Source organism: Lissotriton helveticus, chromosome 2_1 (genome assembly GCF_964261635.1).
Source record: "Lissotriton helveticus chromosome 2_1, aLisHel1.1, whole genome shotgun sequence".
Taxonomy (NCBI): Eukaryota; Metazoa; Chordata; class Amphibia; order Caudata; family Salamandridae; genus Lissotriton; species Lissotriton helveticus.
Window position 1 is genome coordinate 1,222,839,178 of NC_136059.1, and position 17,656 is coordinate 1,222,856,833.

A 17,656-nucleotide genomic window follows, 5' to 3' on the forward strand; every position below is an offset into this window, starting at 1 on the left:
TGATGAGGTAGTTCCGATCTTTAGTAGTGATGGTTCCAAAAGTTGCTGCTTTATCAATGAGCGACTGAAGGATGGCAGAATATTCTTTGGTGGGATCATGATTTATCTCCATATAGGTGTTGATATCCGAGAGGTGAAGGTTCACACTTTCTAGGTAGAACTGGGTATCCATAATTACCAGAGATCCGCCCTTGTCAGCAAGGCAGATCTTGATGTTGCTGTTGGTTGCTAGTTGCGATAAGGCAATTTTTTCATTTCGTGTTAAATTTTGTTTGTGTCTCACTGTTGTTTGGTTGATACTGTCAAGGTCTTTGTGGACAAGTGCTTCAAATAAATCTAGCGCTTTGTGACTGACTGTTGCCAAGAAGGCGCTTTTGGGTCGTAAATCCATAATGGTGTGTTCTTAACTTGTAGTAGGTACCGTACACACATTGGAAAAGAAATGTCTTAAACGCAATGTTCGCATAAACTTGTAGAAGCTGACTTGAGTTTCTAGATCGTTGGTAGTGTAAGTGGGAACAAAAGAGATACCTTTTTTAAGGACTTTCATTAGTGTGGTCGAAATGGTGGTCTGGGAGATGTTGATGATTATACTCTGTGACTCCTTGTCGATTGTGCTATAGGGCGCTGTTGCTCTGATGAACCTCGTCCGCCTCGATCGACGGTTGCGTCTGTGCCTAATTCTAAAAAAGGAGCAGGTCCAGTGCTATGAGTTGAAGGTTCTGAGTATCACTCTCTCTGTGCGTCCCACTGGGCACATTATAGGAATGTTTTTGTATTTTCATGTAATGCACTGGTATTCTACTTTCACGCCCGAGTCCACTAGTCCACTATTTCACATGAACTCACTCACATTCTGTACGCACGAGCCCAATTAAGCCCGGTCTCTTCTATGCATCACCACTTTGCTGATGTGATTCCCCATTCCTTCTAATCTTCATCCTCTCATACTCTGACCTACACTCGGACCCTGATCACTAAAGTTGGTTTTTTCCACTTTTTCCTTAGAACATATTGACCCCCCTGAAAGAGCTCCTCAGCTCGAAATGCATCGGGGACATTAAGCCATATGTTTCGATAAATGAACCTTCTATAATCTTGGAGTGATTTCCACATGTACATTTGAAGTTATGTTTTTCAAACTAATCACCATGGATTGACCCAGATGAACTACATGTATCTTAACGCAAAGTGATTAAAACTTTGAAAATCTTGAAAACTTTGAAAACTTTGAACTTTTGAAATCATTTAGTTTAAATTTGCTTTTTCGTAAGCATAGAGGAGTGCTCAGGTCACCCACCTTACACCTGTAAGGTTGCTCTTTTTACGTTGATTCATTCCTCTCGCCCCTCCCGGACAGCAGGGGTTCACCCTGAGCACCCTAAAACCTGATTACCAATTACTAACTTGAACATTACCTCGATCACCTTGGAGTGCAGCGGACTCTTTTTTCAGCTCTCATTCACTATCTGTCCATCCGCGTTCTGCACCCATTCACTCGAAAATCATGTCGTATGCTGACATAGCCAGTCTAACTAGCAACAAAGCTGAAATTTTTGAATACTCCACAGAAGATACCGAACGCATTTACACACTGATTCAGGAACCCGAGTGTATTGCTTCCAGTACAGGATCTGTCCAATCAAACATACGTCAACTATTATATGCAGCCAAAAGAGAGATTAACCAACGCTTACATGCGAGTACTTTGATTCGTTACCACAAAGTTTCTAGGATCCCAAGAGGCCTACGTATACCACTCAAATCTACATTATGCAAAAACAACATAAAATTCACTGAGAGGTGGTATGGAATTCTTAACAAGTGCTCACTTGATCTAATCTTATTGATTGTCGAAGAATTATCTAAAATGTTAGAAGATCTTTCAACCGAGGTAGTCCAACTTAAAGAAGAATTGAGTTCCAAACTTACCCCAGAAGAACTAGATCAAACTTTGGAGGATGTCAAAAACACAACTTGAAAAGTATACTAAAGAAATCAACGAACGAAAGTTGCGCAAATTTAAAAGAGATACAGTTGATTACAAATTAGGGGAGGTGTACAACTGGGCCGAGATTTACGCGGCAAGAAGGCAACAAAGATCGCAATTTAACAAATCAACCGAAGGAGATACATCATCCTCTGATGGTTCAACCCGCACCAGACAGTCCTGACAAGATCAACGGCAACCTTCAAGTTCAACACAGCCCCTACAGAGCAGTCAGCCACCACAAAGCGAGGCATCCACGAGCCAACCTTCACCTCATAGCACTGGACCTGCTCCTTTTTTAGAATTAGGCACAGACGCAACCGTCGATCGAGGCGGACGAGGTTCATCAGAGCAACAGCGCCCTATAGCACAATCGACGAGGAGTCACAGAGTATAATCATCAACATCTCCCAGACCACCATTTCGACCACACTAATGAAAGTCCTTCAAAAAGGTATCTCTTTTGTTCCCACTTACACTACCAACGATCTAGAAACTCAAGTCAGCTTCTACAAGTTTATGCGAACATTGCGTTTAAGACATTTCTTTTCCAATGTGTGTACGGTACCTACTAAAAGTGAAGAACACACCATTATGGATTTACGACCCAAAAGCCCCTTCTTGGCACCAGCCAGTCACAAAGCGCTAGATTTATTTGAAGCACTTGTCCACAAAGACCTTGACAGTATCAACCAAACAACAGTGAGACACAAACAAAATTTAACACGAAATGAAAAAATTGCCTTATCGCAACTAGCAACCAACAGCAACATCAAGATATGCCCGGCTGACAAGGGCGGATCTCTGGCAATTATGGATACCCAGTTCTACCTAGAAAGTGTGAACCATCACCTCACGGATATCAACACCTATATGGAGATAAATCATGATCCCACCAAAGAATATTCTGCCATCCTTCAGTAGCTCATTGATAAAGCAGCCACTTTTGGAACCATCACTACTAAAGATCGGAACTACCTCATCAAGACCCATCCCAGCACTCCGTATCTGTACATGATTCCAAAAATCCACAAAGATCCCATCAAACCTCCGTTCAGACCTATAGTTAGCACATGCAATTCCATTCACGAACCAATTGGAACCTACATTGATCGCCACCTTCAACCTTCAGTCAGACATATGGAAAGTTACCTACTGGACACCACGGATTTCCTATCCAAACTCAACAATATCATCATTGATCCACAAACACCCGTCTTGCTTTGTACCATTGATGTTAACTCTTTGTACACATCCATTTCTGACAATCTTGGTATTCAGGCAATAGAAGCGGCCCTACTCAAAACTAACAAACCACCTGACCTACAAGTGTTTCTTATGGAATTGGTCCAATTCACTTTACTGCACAGTTACTTTAAATATCAGGACAAATTTTTCATCCAACTTTCTGGCGTAGCAATGGGAAACTGTGCAGCCCCATCATATGCGAACCTCTTCATGTATGAGTTCGAAACGCAACACATTTTGTCTATTCCCCATTGGCAAGAACATCTCAAAATCTATTACCGGTACATAGATGACATTTTCCTTATCTGGACTGGCACCGAACAACAACTGATCTTTGCTATCAACCACCTCAACACCATTAACAACAGAATACAATTCACTCATCAGTACAACCAGACCAGAATTTCATTCCTTGACGTAGACATCACCATCAAAGACACCAAACTGGAAACATCTATTTACACCAAACCCACCGACCGCAATAATTACCTTCATTACTCAAGCTTTCATCAACCAAGTCTCAAGAAACATCTACCTTTTTCACAACTCATGCGAGCTAAGAGAATTGCTTCGTCTGCTGAAACATTCACATAAAACAGTACCATCATCATGAACAAATTCCTTAAAAGAGGTTACCCTCACAAGGTGATTTAAACAGCTCATGCCAGAGTTACCACCCTCGATCGACTCAATTTACTCAAACCCAAAATCAAAACATCCACTAAGGATCAACGCAATGTATTTGTCTCCAGATACTCTACAAAAAGCTATTTGATTAAAAAAAGTATCATTAAGCATTGGCAAATTCTTCAATTGGAACCTGACTTTAATACCATTTTCAATGAACCGCCGATCTTTGCCTACCAACGATCCAAAAACCTAGGGTCAATTATAAAACCTCGCACAACCGAGCTAATTGTCTACAAAGGAACTATTCCCTGTCACAACTGCCAGAATTGTCACAACATCATACCAGGGAACAGCATAACTCATCCAAGCAAAGGTACACCTATTCCTCTACATGTCAACGCCACATGCGACACCACGAACGTTGTGTACTTATTGAAGTGTCCCTGTGGACTACCCTATGTAGGGAAAACCGAGCGCAAAATCAAAACTAGACTGAACGAACATCGAAGCAATGTTCGAAACAAAAACTTGAAATCCTGCGTTTCCGCACATTTCACTCAACAAAATCACAACAATAGTCAAATTCGTTTTCTCATCCTAGAGGTGGTCAATAAACCAGAGGGCATTGACCCTAAAAAATTCTTACTTCAACGAGAATTGTACTGGATATTTAAATTAGGAACAGCCCATCCAAAAGGACTCAATGAACGTCTGGAATTTAGCAGCTTTCTCTAACAGACTTCATAGACTTCATGTTCCACAATTGTTGGCGCTCTGTCTTTTGACTGCATTCAGAAATGTATTTTTCTTTGTGATTTGCATTGTCCATTGAAAATATTGTCTTTCACACATTGTTCTTGTTTTCTTCTTTTCTTTCTTTCCTGTCTATTCTTGGTTTGTATCTCAGTTATTTTTTCCATCTTGTCACCATAGCTTCATTCCAACGCCCTACACCCCCATCCTTTCACTTCCCAGCTCTTGTTGTCATTTTCACAGTCCTTTTCACACCTTCATGGACGTATCACATTTTCCTACTTGTCCTCCGTGCTCCTCACTACACCCCTCAACGTTCATCCACTGCTTATCTTTTCGTTCCTTGTCACCATCCCCTTCAACACATCTCGTTCCCACCACATCGTATATTGCACCCTGTTCACTGTATATGCATCAGACATCCTTTTCTCGGCCAATTTTCATCATTTTTTATTTTATTATTTTTTCATTTTTTCATTTTTGTTTTATTTGTGCAATCACTAGGCTGTTTCTTTCATTGCACACACGTTATTGTCCCGGGATCCACCCGATTCCCCACACTCGTTCGTAGTCCGTTTTCTCTGACACCTTGGTTGGACTATTACCGTAGTCCTTCGTTTATCTCACCAACCTGAGATATTTCACGCATGCGCCACCGTTTCTCTTCACTTCCGCACTGTTCCAATGGCGTTTCACCGTATCGGAACTCGGTAACTCGATCACGCATCAATTCGGCAAGTTAGACACCAAGTGTTTCCTGGACTTTCAGGGTCACTTGGTCACCAGGCGCTCTGCCACCGGTCACTTCGGTTCTAATTATGAATTGTACGGCACGCATTGGGAACGTTTGGATAACTCACAGTATGCACCGACTTCCTTTCTCTCTCATCTTAGCTCACATTTCTGAGTATCACTCTCTCTGTGCGTCCCACTGGGCACATTATAGGAATGTTTTTGTATTTTCATGTAATGCACTGGTATTCTACTTTCACGCCCGAGTCCACTAGTCCACTATTTCACATGATCTCACTCACGTTCTGTACGCACGAGCCCAATTAAGCCCGGTCTCTTCTATGCATCACCACTTTGCTGATGTGATTCCCCATTCCTTCTAATCTTCATCCTCTCATACTCTGACCTACACTCGGACCCTGATCACTAAAGTTGGTTTTTTCCACTTTTTCCTTAGAACATATTGACCCCCCTGAAGAAGAGCTCCTCAGCTCGAAATGCATCGGGACATTAAGCCATATGTTTCGATGAATGAACCTTCTATAATCTTGGAGTGATTTCCACATGTACATTTGAAGTTATGTTTTTCAAACTAATCACCATGGATTGACCCAGATGAACTACATGTATCTTAACGCAAAGTGAATAAAACTTTGAAAATCTTGAAAACTTTGAAAACTTTGAACTTTTGAAATCATTTAGTTTAAATTTGCTTTTTCGTAAGCATAGAGGAGTGCTCAGGTCACCCACCTTACACCTGTACGGTTGCTCTTTTTACGTTGATAATGCTGGCCCTGACATAATGGTGCTCATTTTTGGCATAGTGGCATTCCTTGGCGCATTTGTGTGTTATCACAGGAAAATGGTGCCCAAGCTGGAAGATTGTTGGTATTTCTTGATATAGTGTCAGCAACTAGAGCATGAAGGTGGACACTCAAAATAACTCTAGTGCTGGCTTACACATTATCAAAATACCTGCCATATTGTAGGCATCCATGGGGTGATGGTAAATCCTTGGCATATCATATGCATCCCTATCATGTAAGGAAGAATATACACACAGTTGACCACATTAATATTTGCTGATGGTGGCACAATGATATTTGGGTATAAAAGGCGTAATTAACAAAAATTAAAAGATAGTGCACATATAGTGTTTTTTCATCAGAAAGATATGCTTTTATTTTACGTAAATGTAAGCGTACATATTCAAAATGAAAAGCTTGTATTGATTTCTAAAATTGAGGGGCAAAATTATTACATTTCCAAAATATATTAATGAATGTGTTATATTTATGTTGTACAAAAAGGCTACAAAGCAACAGAAAACTGTACAAGGACAACAATACAACTGAGCATAGTAAACGTTGAGTGCATGAGAAAACAAGTAGTGGACAGGCAGTCAAGCGGCTCAGTGAACATATTGAAGTAGGAAGAGTGCACAAGGTACTGATAGAAGTGAGGTACTGGGGTGGGATGCACACACCTTGGCTGCAGGGTTTGCCTGAGATTGTAATTAGAGGGGGTGTCGTGCAAGTTGGGAGGACTAAGCGAGATGGGAACATGAAGGAAGGGGGCTCTCTTCGAGAAGTAAAAATGTGATTACATGGTAAAGGGGTTTAGTTGAGGAGCACAGTCTGTTTTGGTGGAGCTGGCTAAAGAACGGTGATGGATTAAACCCAGGTCTTTTGACTGGGTGTGAGTGTTTGATTGGTTCAGATGCTCCGTCCATCACCACCCACTTTTGTACCGCTTTGTTCGCCATAAGTTGGCAGGGAATGCTCAGACGTGAGTCCTTGCTCACTTTGCCACTGGATTCAAGCAAGCCTGGCTGTGTCTGAACTGGGGTAGCAGAGTGGGCTAAAGAACGGTGATGGATTAAACCCAGATCTTTTGACTGGGTGTGAGTGTTTGATTGGTTCAGATGCTCCGTCCATCACCACCCCCTTTTGTACCGCGTTGGTGGAGCTGGCAGCAGAAGCCGGAAGAGGGGAGTCTTCAATGTGGACCAATCATTGGGAGTGTACACTGTAACAAGTTGACACCTTATTAGTGATAATTCATGCCAAATTTTGAGAGATTCGCTGCTAATGTCTCCTAGATGAGAGAGGCGACCTTATGTTATGTCTGTTGTGCCATAATTAGTGAAGGCATTTAAAAAAGCAACCTTTGTATGAACTAGCAGTACTGTTTAGCTTTTCTGTTTTCTGCCTGGGATTGTGGAGGTCGGCTTCTAAGTTGTTTCTCTGTCAGAAAGTATCACTTAGAAGCTACTTGGAAAAGGCAGGATGAACAATTAAAGGAAGAGCATGTCAGAATTAAAGGAAAATGCTATATTCAATATAAAGAAATATTAAGCCGTGTGCAATTGCATATCCAGACTTTTTAAACTTTCATATATACTTATGAGTTTTATAATCAGTTTTTAGGGGAAATGGGAAGAGAAATGCACCACTTTAAAACTATGTTTTTCTGAAAGCTTTTTGGGTAAGGGTGAACTTAAATATCCACGGGGTGAGTCAGGCTTACTTAACACAATTTGAAAAGATTTAATGAGCGCACCTTCAGGACCTATGGCATTTTAGTCAATTTAGGTGAAACATTAAGCTTTAAAGTAGATTCCTTGGTCCTATTTCTATAAAGGTTTTCTTAGTGGAAAAACTGTTAACCCCAATAATATCTGCTTCTCTTACGCTGGGCCACAGACTTTCTTGCTTTGCTCACTAGCTCAGTGCAGTTGGGGGAAAGTTTTTACCAAATTACACAAGACATCACTTTGCACGTTTTGATAGCCACCAATGACAATGGCAAACCTTTAGGAGCATTTTCAACACCCAAAACAACCTGCCTCTGTGTCTACTACGACATATGACATTGTGTGAGTGTATGTTTTGAGAAAACACACCCCAGAATTGATTTAGAGTTGGTGCTTATGGAATATCTAGAAGACAGCTCCGGATTTAGCATTACGTGCAGAAATCTGGGAAAGTGTTATTACCACTCAACTCCTAATCAATCCACTATTATTTACCAGGTTAATAGCGTGTACAATATAGATAGTATCATCTGTACCTTTGAGAAACCCACACATACCTTGCACCATGATTTCTGCAACCAGAACAGGTCTGCTTTGCAGTTCTTGTCCAATTCCTGGTGCATTGGACGAGCGGTCAGTTGAGTGGCTAAAGTTAGAGTCCTTCAAACTTGATGTTTTACTCCACAGTGATGCACTAATTTCTGGATATACCTCCGCTGAAACTGTATAATAAAATGAAAATCAGCTGAGACTCTTTTTTCATATTTTGCAGTTGAAATAAGTAGAGTGCCATTAATTTTGCAAACATTTGCAGTTATTGAAACTTAACAGAGTGTAAACATGCAGACTTTGTCATTAACAATTATACATACTTTATTTACTAATTAGGTTTGAGGTAATTTGTGTAGAAGCCAACAGATTCAGTCCAAAGTTTAGGAATTTGTCTTTGCTCCTTATTTAGCTGAAGTAGGCTGCAGTTTATCAAATAATTCAATGTTTTCCCAACAACAAGTTATTTTAAAAGAAGTTAGATCTTTCCTCTGGTTCCCGAGGCAATCACTGGTTTCTGGGCACTATTCATGATGGGTACTATAGTTTACCACTGCTGTCCGAGGGTGTCATGAGTAACTGCACTCCAGACCATCTCTGTGTCATCTTAAAGAATTCAAGGGCCCTGGGCAAGACATATTTTAGTGGGCCCTGTCTGGAACAGCTTTGCATTTTATTACCCATTTTCTGCTACCACTATTTCAAACACAATTAAATAATGCATTAAAGGTTGAGATGAAGAAATAGACAGATATGAAATAGGGAGAAAGTTCACCTTCCCAGGGGGGGCCTTGGAAAGTGGTGGCCCTTGGTGATTGCCCACTCTGCCCATGTCTTCAAAAGTCTCTGACTCCAAATAGGTAATCAAGTTACTCACTTAGTATATTTGGCTACCCAAGGGCAATTTGGTCAAGGAGTCAAGAATTTTCCAAGAGGCAGTAGTAGGTATGTACTCAAATCTATTTTTACACATAATAAACTCAATTGCCATCAGCACTTTACTATAAACAAAAAAAAATATTCACAGGCAGAAAATGTACTGATGAACAATAATAAAAAACCGGATGTTATATCTTCTGGAGCAGGATGTTGTATCCTGTTATCCCTTATTTCCTTGCTGCTCAGACAGTGTGCATGTTATGTAATAGAAATAAACCTTCTCTTATAATCTACACTACTGGATTGATTACCTATAAGGTCCTTACTTTGTGTACAAAATAGAAGATGCACTTGTTTACTCTGGATTGCCAGGAACAATGATTTGCAGCTGTATCCCTATCCTCTACCTCAGACAACTAGGGCCAGACCACACTTACAAAAGGGATCTGGAGTTCTGTATGCTCAAGTCTTTGGTATCTATGTGGCCTCTTTATTGCAACTCCAACACATTTCAGTAAATGGCTTTAGTAAGACTCATTCCCAAACAAGACACCGCCCTCCCGTCCATTTGTGTTCAGATGAGTGCACAGAGGCCACTAATTTGGGTTTTTAGTAGCACTTAACAATACCCCTATAATAGGAGGCAACCCCAGACACTAACACAGGACTTAGGCTGGAAAGTGCTGCAATATAAATAATGTAGGAACATTGACCAGCTAGGGGAAAAAGTTTGGATATTCTCAACAGGGACACATCATTGTCAACTTTATAACATTTATCAAGCTGGGTATGATATGCCTAGAAACTGTACTTGTTTCAGTAGTTTGAGGCCATCTTACTGAAAAGACAATAAAAATGGAGCATCCAAGTAAATCAAAAATAAAATAAAAAACAAAACAAAATAATCTGGTGTCCCCTTTCACTGTCCAAGGAGATGCTTTAGAGCGGTGGTCTCCAACATTTTCTACAATAAGAGCTGCTTCTGCTCATGGAAAATCATCCTGAGCTACAAATAAATGTTATCTCTGCATAACATGACCACATCTGTTAACAATAAGCTATTGTTTACTATATTGCCACCTTTTTTTGCTGGCCTCCTTAGAAAAACACCGGCCAAGGTGGCAACCCTAGTAACCACCCAAAACACTACCATCAGAAATGTTAGGCAAAGTATTAATAATGAATAATGCTTTCACACGACTAATGAAATAAAAGCTGAAGCAGCACACACCCTCTCTCAAAATGACATAACCACATTGTGATGGGGAGAAGATTAACAACTGTTTAAAGGAGGTCTTTGGTTGGTTTAGATGTAATCAGCTACAGTGCAATCCCGAGAAGTCTGCAGTGATCCTGTTTGGATCTTTTGCCCCAGACGCTTGGAGGCAGTAGTAGCCTTCAGATATGTCACCCCCGCAGACCTCTGCTGGAGTAGTGAGAAATCTGGGGGGAAAAATGGACGACGCACTAGATATGAAGAAACAAGTTCATTCGGTAGCAGAAACCTGCTATGGCATTCTGAAAACGCTCCAGAGATTTTTGCTGCTTTTATCTCTCTCTCATAGAAGGACGGTGGTCCAAGCTCTTATTACTTCAAGGCTGAACTACGCTAATGTCCTCTATCTGGGTCTTCCAGAGTGTTTATTGAATAAACTTCAAGTCGTCCAAAATGTTGCAGCTAGGATCCATTCTTGTGCTGGGCTCCAGAATTCGGATTTCTCCCCACTTAAAGAACCTACACTGGCTGCCCATTCGCCGCAGAATCCAGTTTAAGTCTCTGACTCTGGCCTTTAAAGCTTTACATGACACTGGAGCTCACTACATTAGGAGACGAGTGTCCTTTTACACACCTCGCAGACTCTTAAGATCATCCCAACAGCATTTGATGAGCGTGCCTAAATTTACACGCTCCTGCAGAGGCGGCCGTTCCTTTCAAGTACAGGTAGCTCATCTTTGGAATAAGCTACCTATTACAATAAGACAACTTACAGATGTTGGGCTGTTTAGGAAACAACTCAAAACCTGGTTATTCCAGCAATAATTTCATCACGAGAGTCGGTCCTGCTTTTTTGGTAGCGTTCTGTTCCGCTTAGCGCCGGGACACTCGAATGATTAGCTGTGCGCTTTACAAATACGCAATAACATAACATAACACAGCAATACGTCCCCCCAGCTCAGCTTGAAACATTCATCTGTCAGCTTTAAATACATTTTGGAGATCCAGCCATGTTGTCTTCAACACCTCATCATTTTCTGAAGAGTAACTTTTTTAATGAAATTCTGTTAAAACGAAGTAATGCCATGTAGTCAGGTCATGTAGAAAAAAGATGTAAGTTTAGTCTCAAGATGATAAGTTCCATGTAATGCCCCACTGGGAGCAGCCTCAAAGATCCACAATCCATGATTAGGTGAATTTCAAGCAAACATTTAAATTCAAATTTTTGAACAACTTTAAGAATTGGGTATTGAAAAAGAAGAAAAGGGGTCAGACAGACAAAGGGAGGCACCGTTAGAGCAAAACAAATATATAGGCGACAGAGTTTACATAGAAATCTTCATTACAATTAAATTTTGTGCACAAGATGAGGTACCTGTGGTTGCCTCAGGGGCATGCATAGCATGGCAGGGTTTTCCAGCTTTGCTTATCACAAAGCCGGTATCACAGAAGCATTGTGCTACTCCAAATTTATTTTTACACCTTTCGTAGGTGCATGGGTTGATCTCAAAATTATTTCAGGATCTAAAAAGGAAAGCAATGAGAGCCAATATTCTGCGTGTATTCCTAAAATAAAAAAACAGATTGGTATTGCTACTGGAGTAGAGGTGTTCGGCAGACTGTTTGGTGAATGATTGATTTAAAAAAAAAATTAGCATTTCCCAGTTTACACTTAGGCCCAGCAACACAGCAAGAACACTTGCTGTGCTGTATGAGAGGGAGAGAGCAGGAATGTCCCATATCTACTAAGCTATGACTCAGTCCTGCTCTTTCCCTGCGCAAGTGCACTGAGTGCTGCCTAGCACAAACATAGGCACCTTTGTATCATGGTGCATGGGTGCTTGTGTTACAGACAAGGTGTCCCTTCCTGTACAGAAAAAATCGTCAGAGGCATTTTCCTCTTTCTGTGATTGCTGCTGCAGTATGCAGCACACATAGAAAGAGGAATTAACCAGGAGAAATAACCATATTTATCCTTGTTTTGCTTCTGTTGCGAAGGAATACCGTTTTGACGTTTTCACAGGTTTGCTATTCTTAGTAAATCGGGGAATGCACCAAAATCAATGATTGGATTCATGGGTGCACCCATGGAACATCTTTCCAACACAGAGTAACGCGTCAGCAATTTGAGCTGGCTTGAGTTACTCTAGATTTACTAAGTTACGCAGAGCCATGCGAGGTGCTTTGGGTGGCTTAATAAATCTGATTTAAGGGCTTGTGTTGGTCCATCACCTTGAGTGATGCCAGGGCAATGAAGGTCCTAAGTAAATCGGGTCCTTGGTCCTCAGCCAAATATGTAGAATTTATTATTGGACCTTGCTGTATATGATTGATTATTTGCATAAGTCCTGATATTCCTTGTGTTGAAGAATTATTCCTAAATGGTAATCACCGGAGTAGAGTGCACAAAATGTTATGCACAGCGAATATGGGTTTTTGGCTTAGTACAGGTGGTTATGCTTTTAACTGGGTTTAATTGCCCACTTAGCAATATTAGTGGCAGTTCTGTATAATGCAACCTTGACCCAAGGGTATTTGAGCACTTTTTTTAATGCATTAAGTGATTTGCCCAGAATGACAGGATGTTGAACCGAAGTGTGGATTCGACCCTGGCTCCCTAGTGTCAGCAGCTCTGGCTGGCAGCTCTAGCCAGGAGCTCTGTCCACTACCACACATATCCTCCCTTAATAAGGGACAGAGCCACAGTCTAAGTCAAGTGATGAGGAAAAGGACAATTAACAGTTGAGTGTAACACATTGCCATTATAACAGAGCGCTTCATGTTGCTTCTTCATACTTGGATTTAACTCTGGAGAGGGTAGCAGTTGATATCAGCATTTCAAACCCTCTGATTGTCTTAGCTGTTATCTAAATTTAAATTTAAATTAAATGTAAGGGTGGTGGTGCGTACTTGAGTGAATGGAATGTTGTGAAAATAAGGTATCTCCGAACGGGCGGTCAGCTCATGACCACGAGGCTTTAACTTACATCTATCGGTTACGGTGCCCGACACGACACTCTAACTAGATTTTACAGTGGGTGGGGGAACGTGAGAGCAACGCTTATGGGTTCTAGCACCGTACAGTGGTTCGGGTGTGTGTTAGCATTACACATTCAGTCAGTAGTGCACTCGCTGACATAAGTTGATGTATGTAAGCTGTTTTATCTGATATGACATGACAACGGTGATTTACCACTAGGAAATAGCGAGCCTTTGAGTAGACAGTAACGAGAACTGCACGGGCATGTCCTCTGTGGTGCAGGCACGGCGCACCAATCTGGGGGTGCATGGCTCCTTTGGGGCCCCCCTTTTTCACTGTGGGCACACCAGATAAATATACGAAAATCATTCCAGTGGAGCTAACCCTATTTCATGGCCATATTGTTGTTTGCATTTAGGTGGCTCTATACTCGTTGAGCACTGGGAGGACACGTGATCATTAGACATGGGGTCTACTACATGATCACTGGTATGTGATGCCTTGGCGATCATAAGGTAAACAAACTGTCTTTTAGTTAATCTAATGCGTGGTATGATTATGGGTGAATGCGCCCTGAATATACTTAATCCTCTGATTGTAGGGTTGTATATTGCGGTATACTCATCGCTGCACTCCGGTTTTATTTACACAGGTCCTTTTAAATTGTCAAGGTGTGAAGATTGAGAATAGTGCACCCCATCTTTTGCCCTGATGAAGTTGCTGAGGTTGGAGCAACGAAACATGTTGGCAGCAAACAAATACTGATGGTATATAATTAACCATTTTTAACTGAAGGGTTTGCAGCACCAGAATAAAGATAGATAGCAAACCTCTTCACAATTTTTATTTTCTCTTTTTTGGAACCAATTTTCCTGGTTCGTTTTCTATGGGGTCATGGGATTACTATATGTAATCACACAATAACTGTTGGCAACTGTCTACTGTTTGTGTATTTGTCACTATTCTTATTTGTGCACATATATATGTTTGTGTGTGATTCATTCATTTTTCTTCACTGAGAGAGAGTGACCAATGAAGAGAAGTGGGTAAACTGGTGATAGTCAACCAGGAACCCCTCCGGGTGATTCGACCATGAGGCAATCTCTCTGTTCCCACTTTAATTTCTGGGTGTCTATGTACAATGACCTGTGTTTATTTGTATTTATAAATTTATGCATCTTGACCTTGGGTACAGTGTTAATTTACACGTTAAGGGAGTCTAGATTTTTTTGATGACACATCTGATCCCCCGCTTGGTCTAAGTTCTGGATGCGGCTTGTCTTGGTAGAACCCTTTGTGATTAAGAGATCTAAATTTAATAGACGTGGGCTGTGACAACAGGAACAGAAAGAGCTCATGTCCCGTAGCCATTTCTGAACGCTTCCATATTTAAAGAAAGGAGTCAGAAACAAAAGAGGTTAGAAACTGGTTACAATTAAGGATGTAGTCTTGTAAGTTACAAAAGGAGTAGGTTTATTAGGTTTAGTTCAGGTTACAGGTAAATCATGTAAAGCACCACCAGGAGCATCCTCCTCCTTCTCACCCATTCTCAATCTAACTGTCCACTCATCCAGGCACAAACACTCTCAGAAATCCAACCATTCACTGGCCTCACTCACTGACTGAGCAGCAGGGAGCATCAAGACTCTGCGGAGAATGCATAAGATAGCAAGAAGCCACAACAAAACTTTTGTGGTACACATGCCCAATGTGTTCTGGTACAGTGTTTGAATATTTCCTGTTTTGGCTTAGTAATGCAAACATGCTTGTTCTTTGAATGTGACCCGATAATCCCTCATCAACTTTTTAGGTTGGTTTAGTCTGACGAACAGTGCAAAGTTGTCCTGCTGCAAAAGACCTGTTTTCAGCTTATCAGATTTTACAGTGGGATTTAAGCCCACCCATCAGTTACCATTGGTTGGCATTATTGACACTCTCATGTGCTTGCTTCTTATTTGATAAAGTGCCTTGTCCATCTTGTATCTGTTCCTCCCTTAGAGCACAGCCTCTTTACTTATGTCCTTTGACTCCATGTTTAGTGGATTCTTTTTTTTTCTTTCTGATGCATGATACATGAGTGCATGTTTTCTTTTGCTGAAGTACTTCTCAAGAGGGAATTTTTTCCCATATGTCTCCTGTGTGTGCTTCTCTTCCCCTCCCATAGTGTGTTATTGTTGTGTAATTTTTCTTCTCTCCCTCCCACTCCTTGTTGCTCTCTTACTTCTGTGTGCTTTTCTCTTCACCACACCATGTTGCTCTCTCTCTTCCCTGTGATTTGTTTCTCCTCTCACGCTGCTCTCCTTTGGTTTTTTTTGAGTAAGCACTCCGCAAATTCACGTTTTGCAGCTGTCTCCCTTGTGTGCTTCTCTCAAGCTCACACTCTTTATTTCCCTCGCTCTCATGTTTGTGTGCTTTACCACCACCCTGTGCACTGTATTACTCTCTCTCGCCTGTGGTGTTCTCTCCCAGTTGTACTTCCCCCGACCCTCATTGCGCTGCTTTTCTCCTTCCTCTCCCCATTCGCTCCTCTATTATGCCTTACTCCAGACCCGCAATACCAGCAGTACTTTTTTTTATTTGCACTGTTGCAACGATTCTGCTCAGAAACAGAACTATGCTTGGGAACAATCAACATCTACATGTAGAGACTGAGTCACCATAACCTATCAGTATCTATGGACAAAAATCCGACTAGCTCATAGTGCCTCACTTGCCCTCCTAACCTTTCCAGAGAGACAAGTGATTTGGCACTGCAGAACACAACAGTCTTGACCCTCAGAGGGATCGAGGTAGTAGGTCACCCCATTTGGTTTGACTCATACTTGTCCGCAATAAATAGAAAAGATACATTTATTTAAACTATTGAGCTCTAATATGCAATATTTGTGCCACAACAAATACAGGTCAGTAATGTCATTAGCAGTAGTGGCTCCTCGAGGGAGTGCTGCGGGCGGTGGGGTGGGGCGGGGGAAGGGCAGTGTGGGTGTTAGTATACTCCGGTATACGGCCGAACGGAGGTAAATAAAGAAATAAATAAACGAAATTAATCACATTGCGCATGCTGCAACGCCAAATGGCGATGCAGCGCGCACAATGTAATTTGTATTATTTATTTATTTCATTACTTACCTCCCTTCTGCCGTATGCCGGAGTTTACCACCCCCCACCCTGCCCCTCCCCTCCCCGCCCCACCACCCGCAGCACTCCCTCGAGGAGCCACTACTGGTCATTAGCACGAATAGCAGACTATATACAATGAACAGCCCTGTCATATTAGCTGACAGATGTGCCTAAACACACCCTCACTGCAAAAGCTAAGTGATTTTAGATAAAAGACCTTTGGATCTAGTAGTGCGCCCCATAACTTAGCATACACAGATAGTTGCTCTACATCTATGCCCACTCAGCCCTCATCTCAGGATCTTTGCTCTGTCTGCAAGTCACTGGGCTGTTTTTTTTAGAACAGCACGTCCCTGGTTATATGACAAAACACATGTTCAAAAACAGCAGCTGGGTTTCTCTATTATGTCTTGATGCTAGTGTCAGACCACAAAGAATAACAAGGAACAATGGTGTTTGACCTTGCCTATGCTGTTGAAAGTAAATCCCAGTAAAATAACAAAATACAAAAACATATGCTGACGGTGTGAAAATATAATGTGGCACAAAAACAAGCGTGATATTTGGTAACATGTCCAAAGCCAAAGTGGCCTATAACGTGCCATAGTTAGGCTAACATAGGGAAAATGACACTGGGCTATATACGAAACACACGACAGCACCCGCCATCTTTGGTCAGTAAATAAAAAATTAAAAGAAAAGACCTACAGGATACTGCTGGCACATGCATTTGTTCTGATGCATGCGCACATCAATCTAATTACATTTTGATTGAGCCACAGAGCGTCCTGACGTTGTGCGGCACTTCCAATAGCATTCAGAAAAGTCATATGTCCCAAAGGCAATTCCTATTCGATTTGCTAAGAACCAAGTCCTGTGCACACGCTTATAGAGTAAAAGGTCCTGATGTCTGAATCCAACATTAGAGACAATGTTCATTTGAATGAATGAAGGTCAAACTCCAGGTTTTGCATGTAGAGATTTATAAGTCAATCTTGATCAGTACACTTGACAATAGCCAGC

At 41.4% G+C, this 17,656-nt stretch overlaps 1 protein-coding gene across 1 annotated transcript in view; it reads right to left on the minus strand.

The window, feature by feature from the left end:
* EGF (epidermal growth factor) overlaps nt 1–17,656 on the minus strand; it is a 627,377-nt gene that overhangs the window by 182,447 nt on the left and 427,274 nt on the right. Inside the window, exon 15 of the mRNA XM_078677482.1 lies at nt 8,447–8,611. Within this exon, the coding sequence (XP_078533608.1) occupies nt 8,447–8,611 (165 nt within the window). The remainder of the gene's footprint in view (nt 1–8,446; nt 8,612–17,656) is intronic.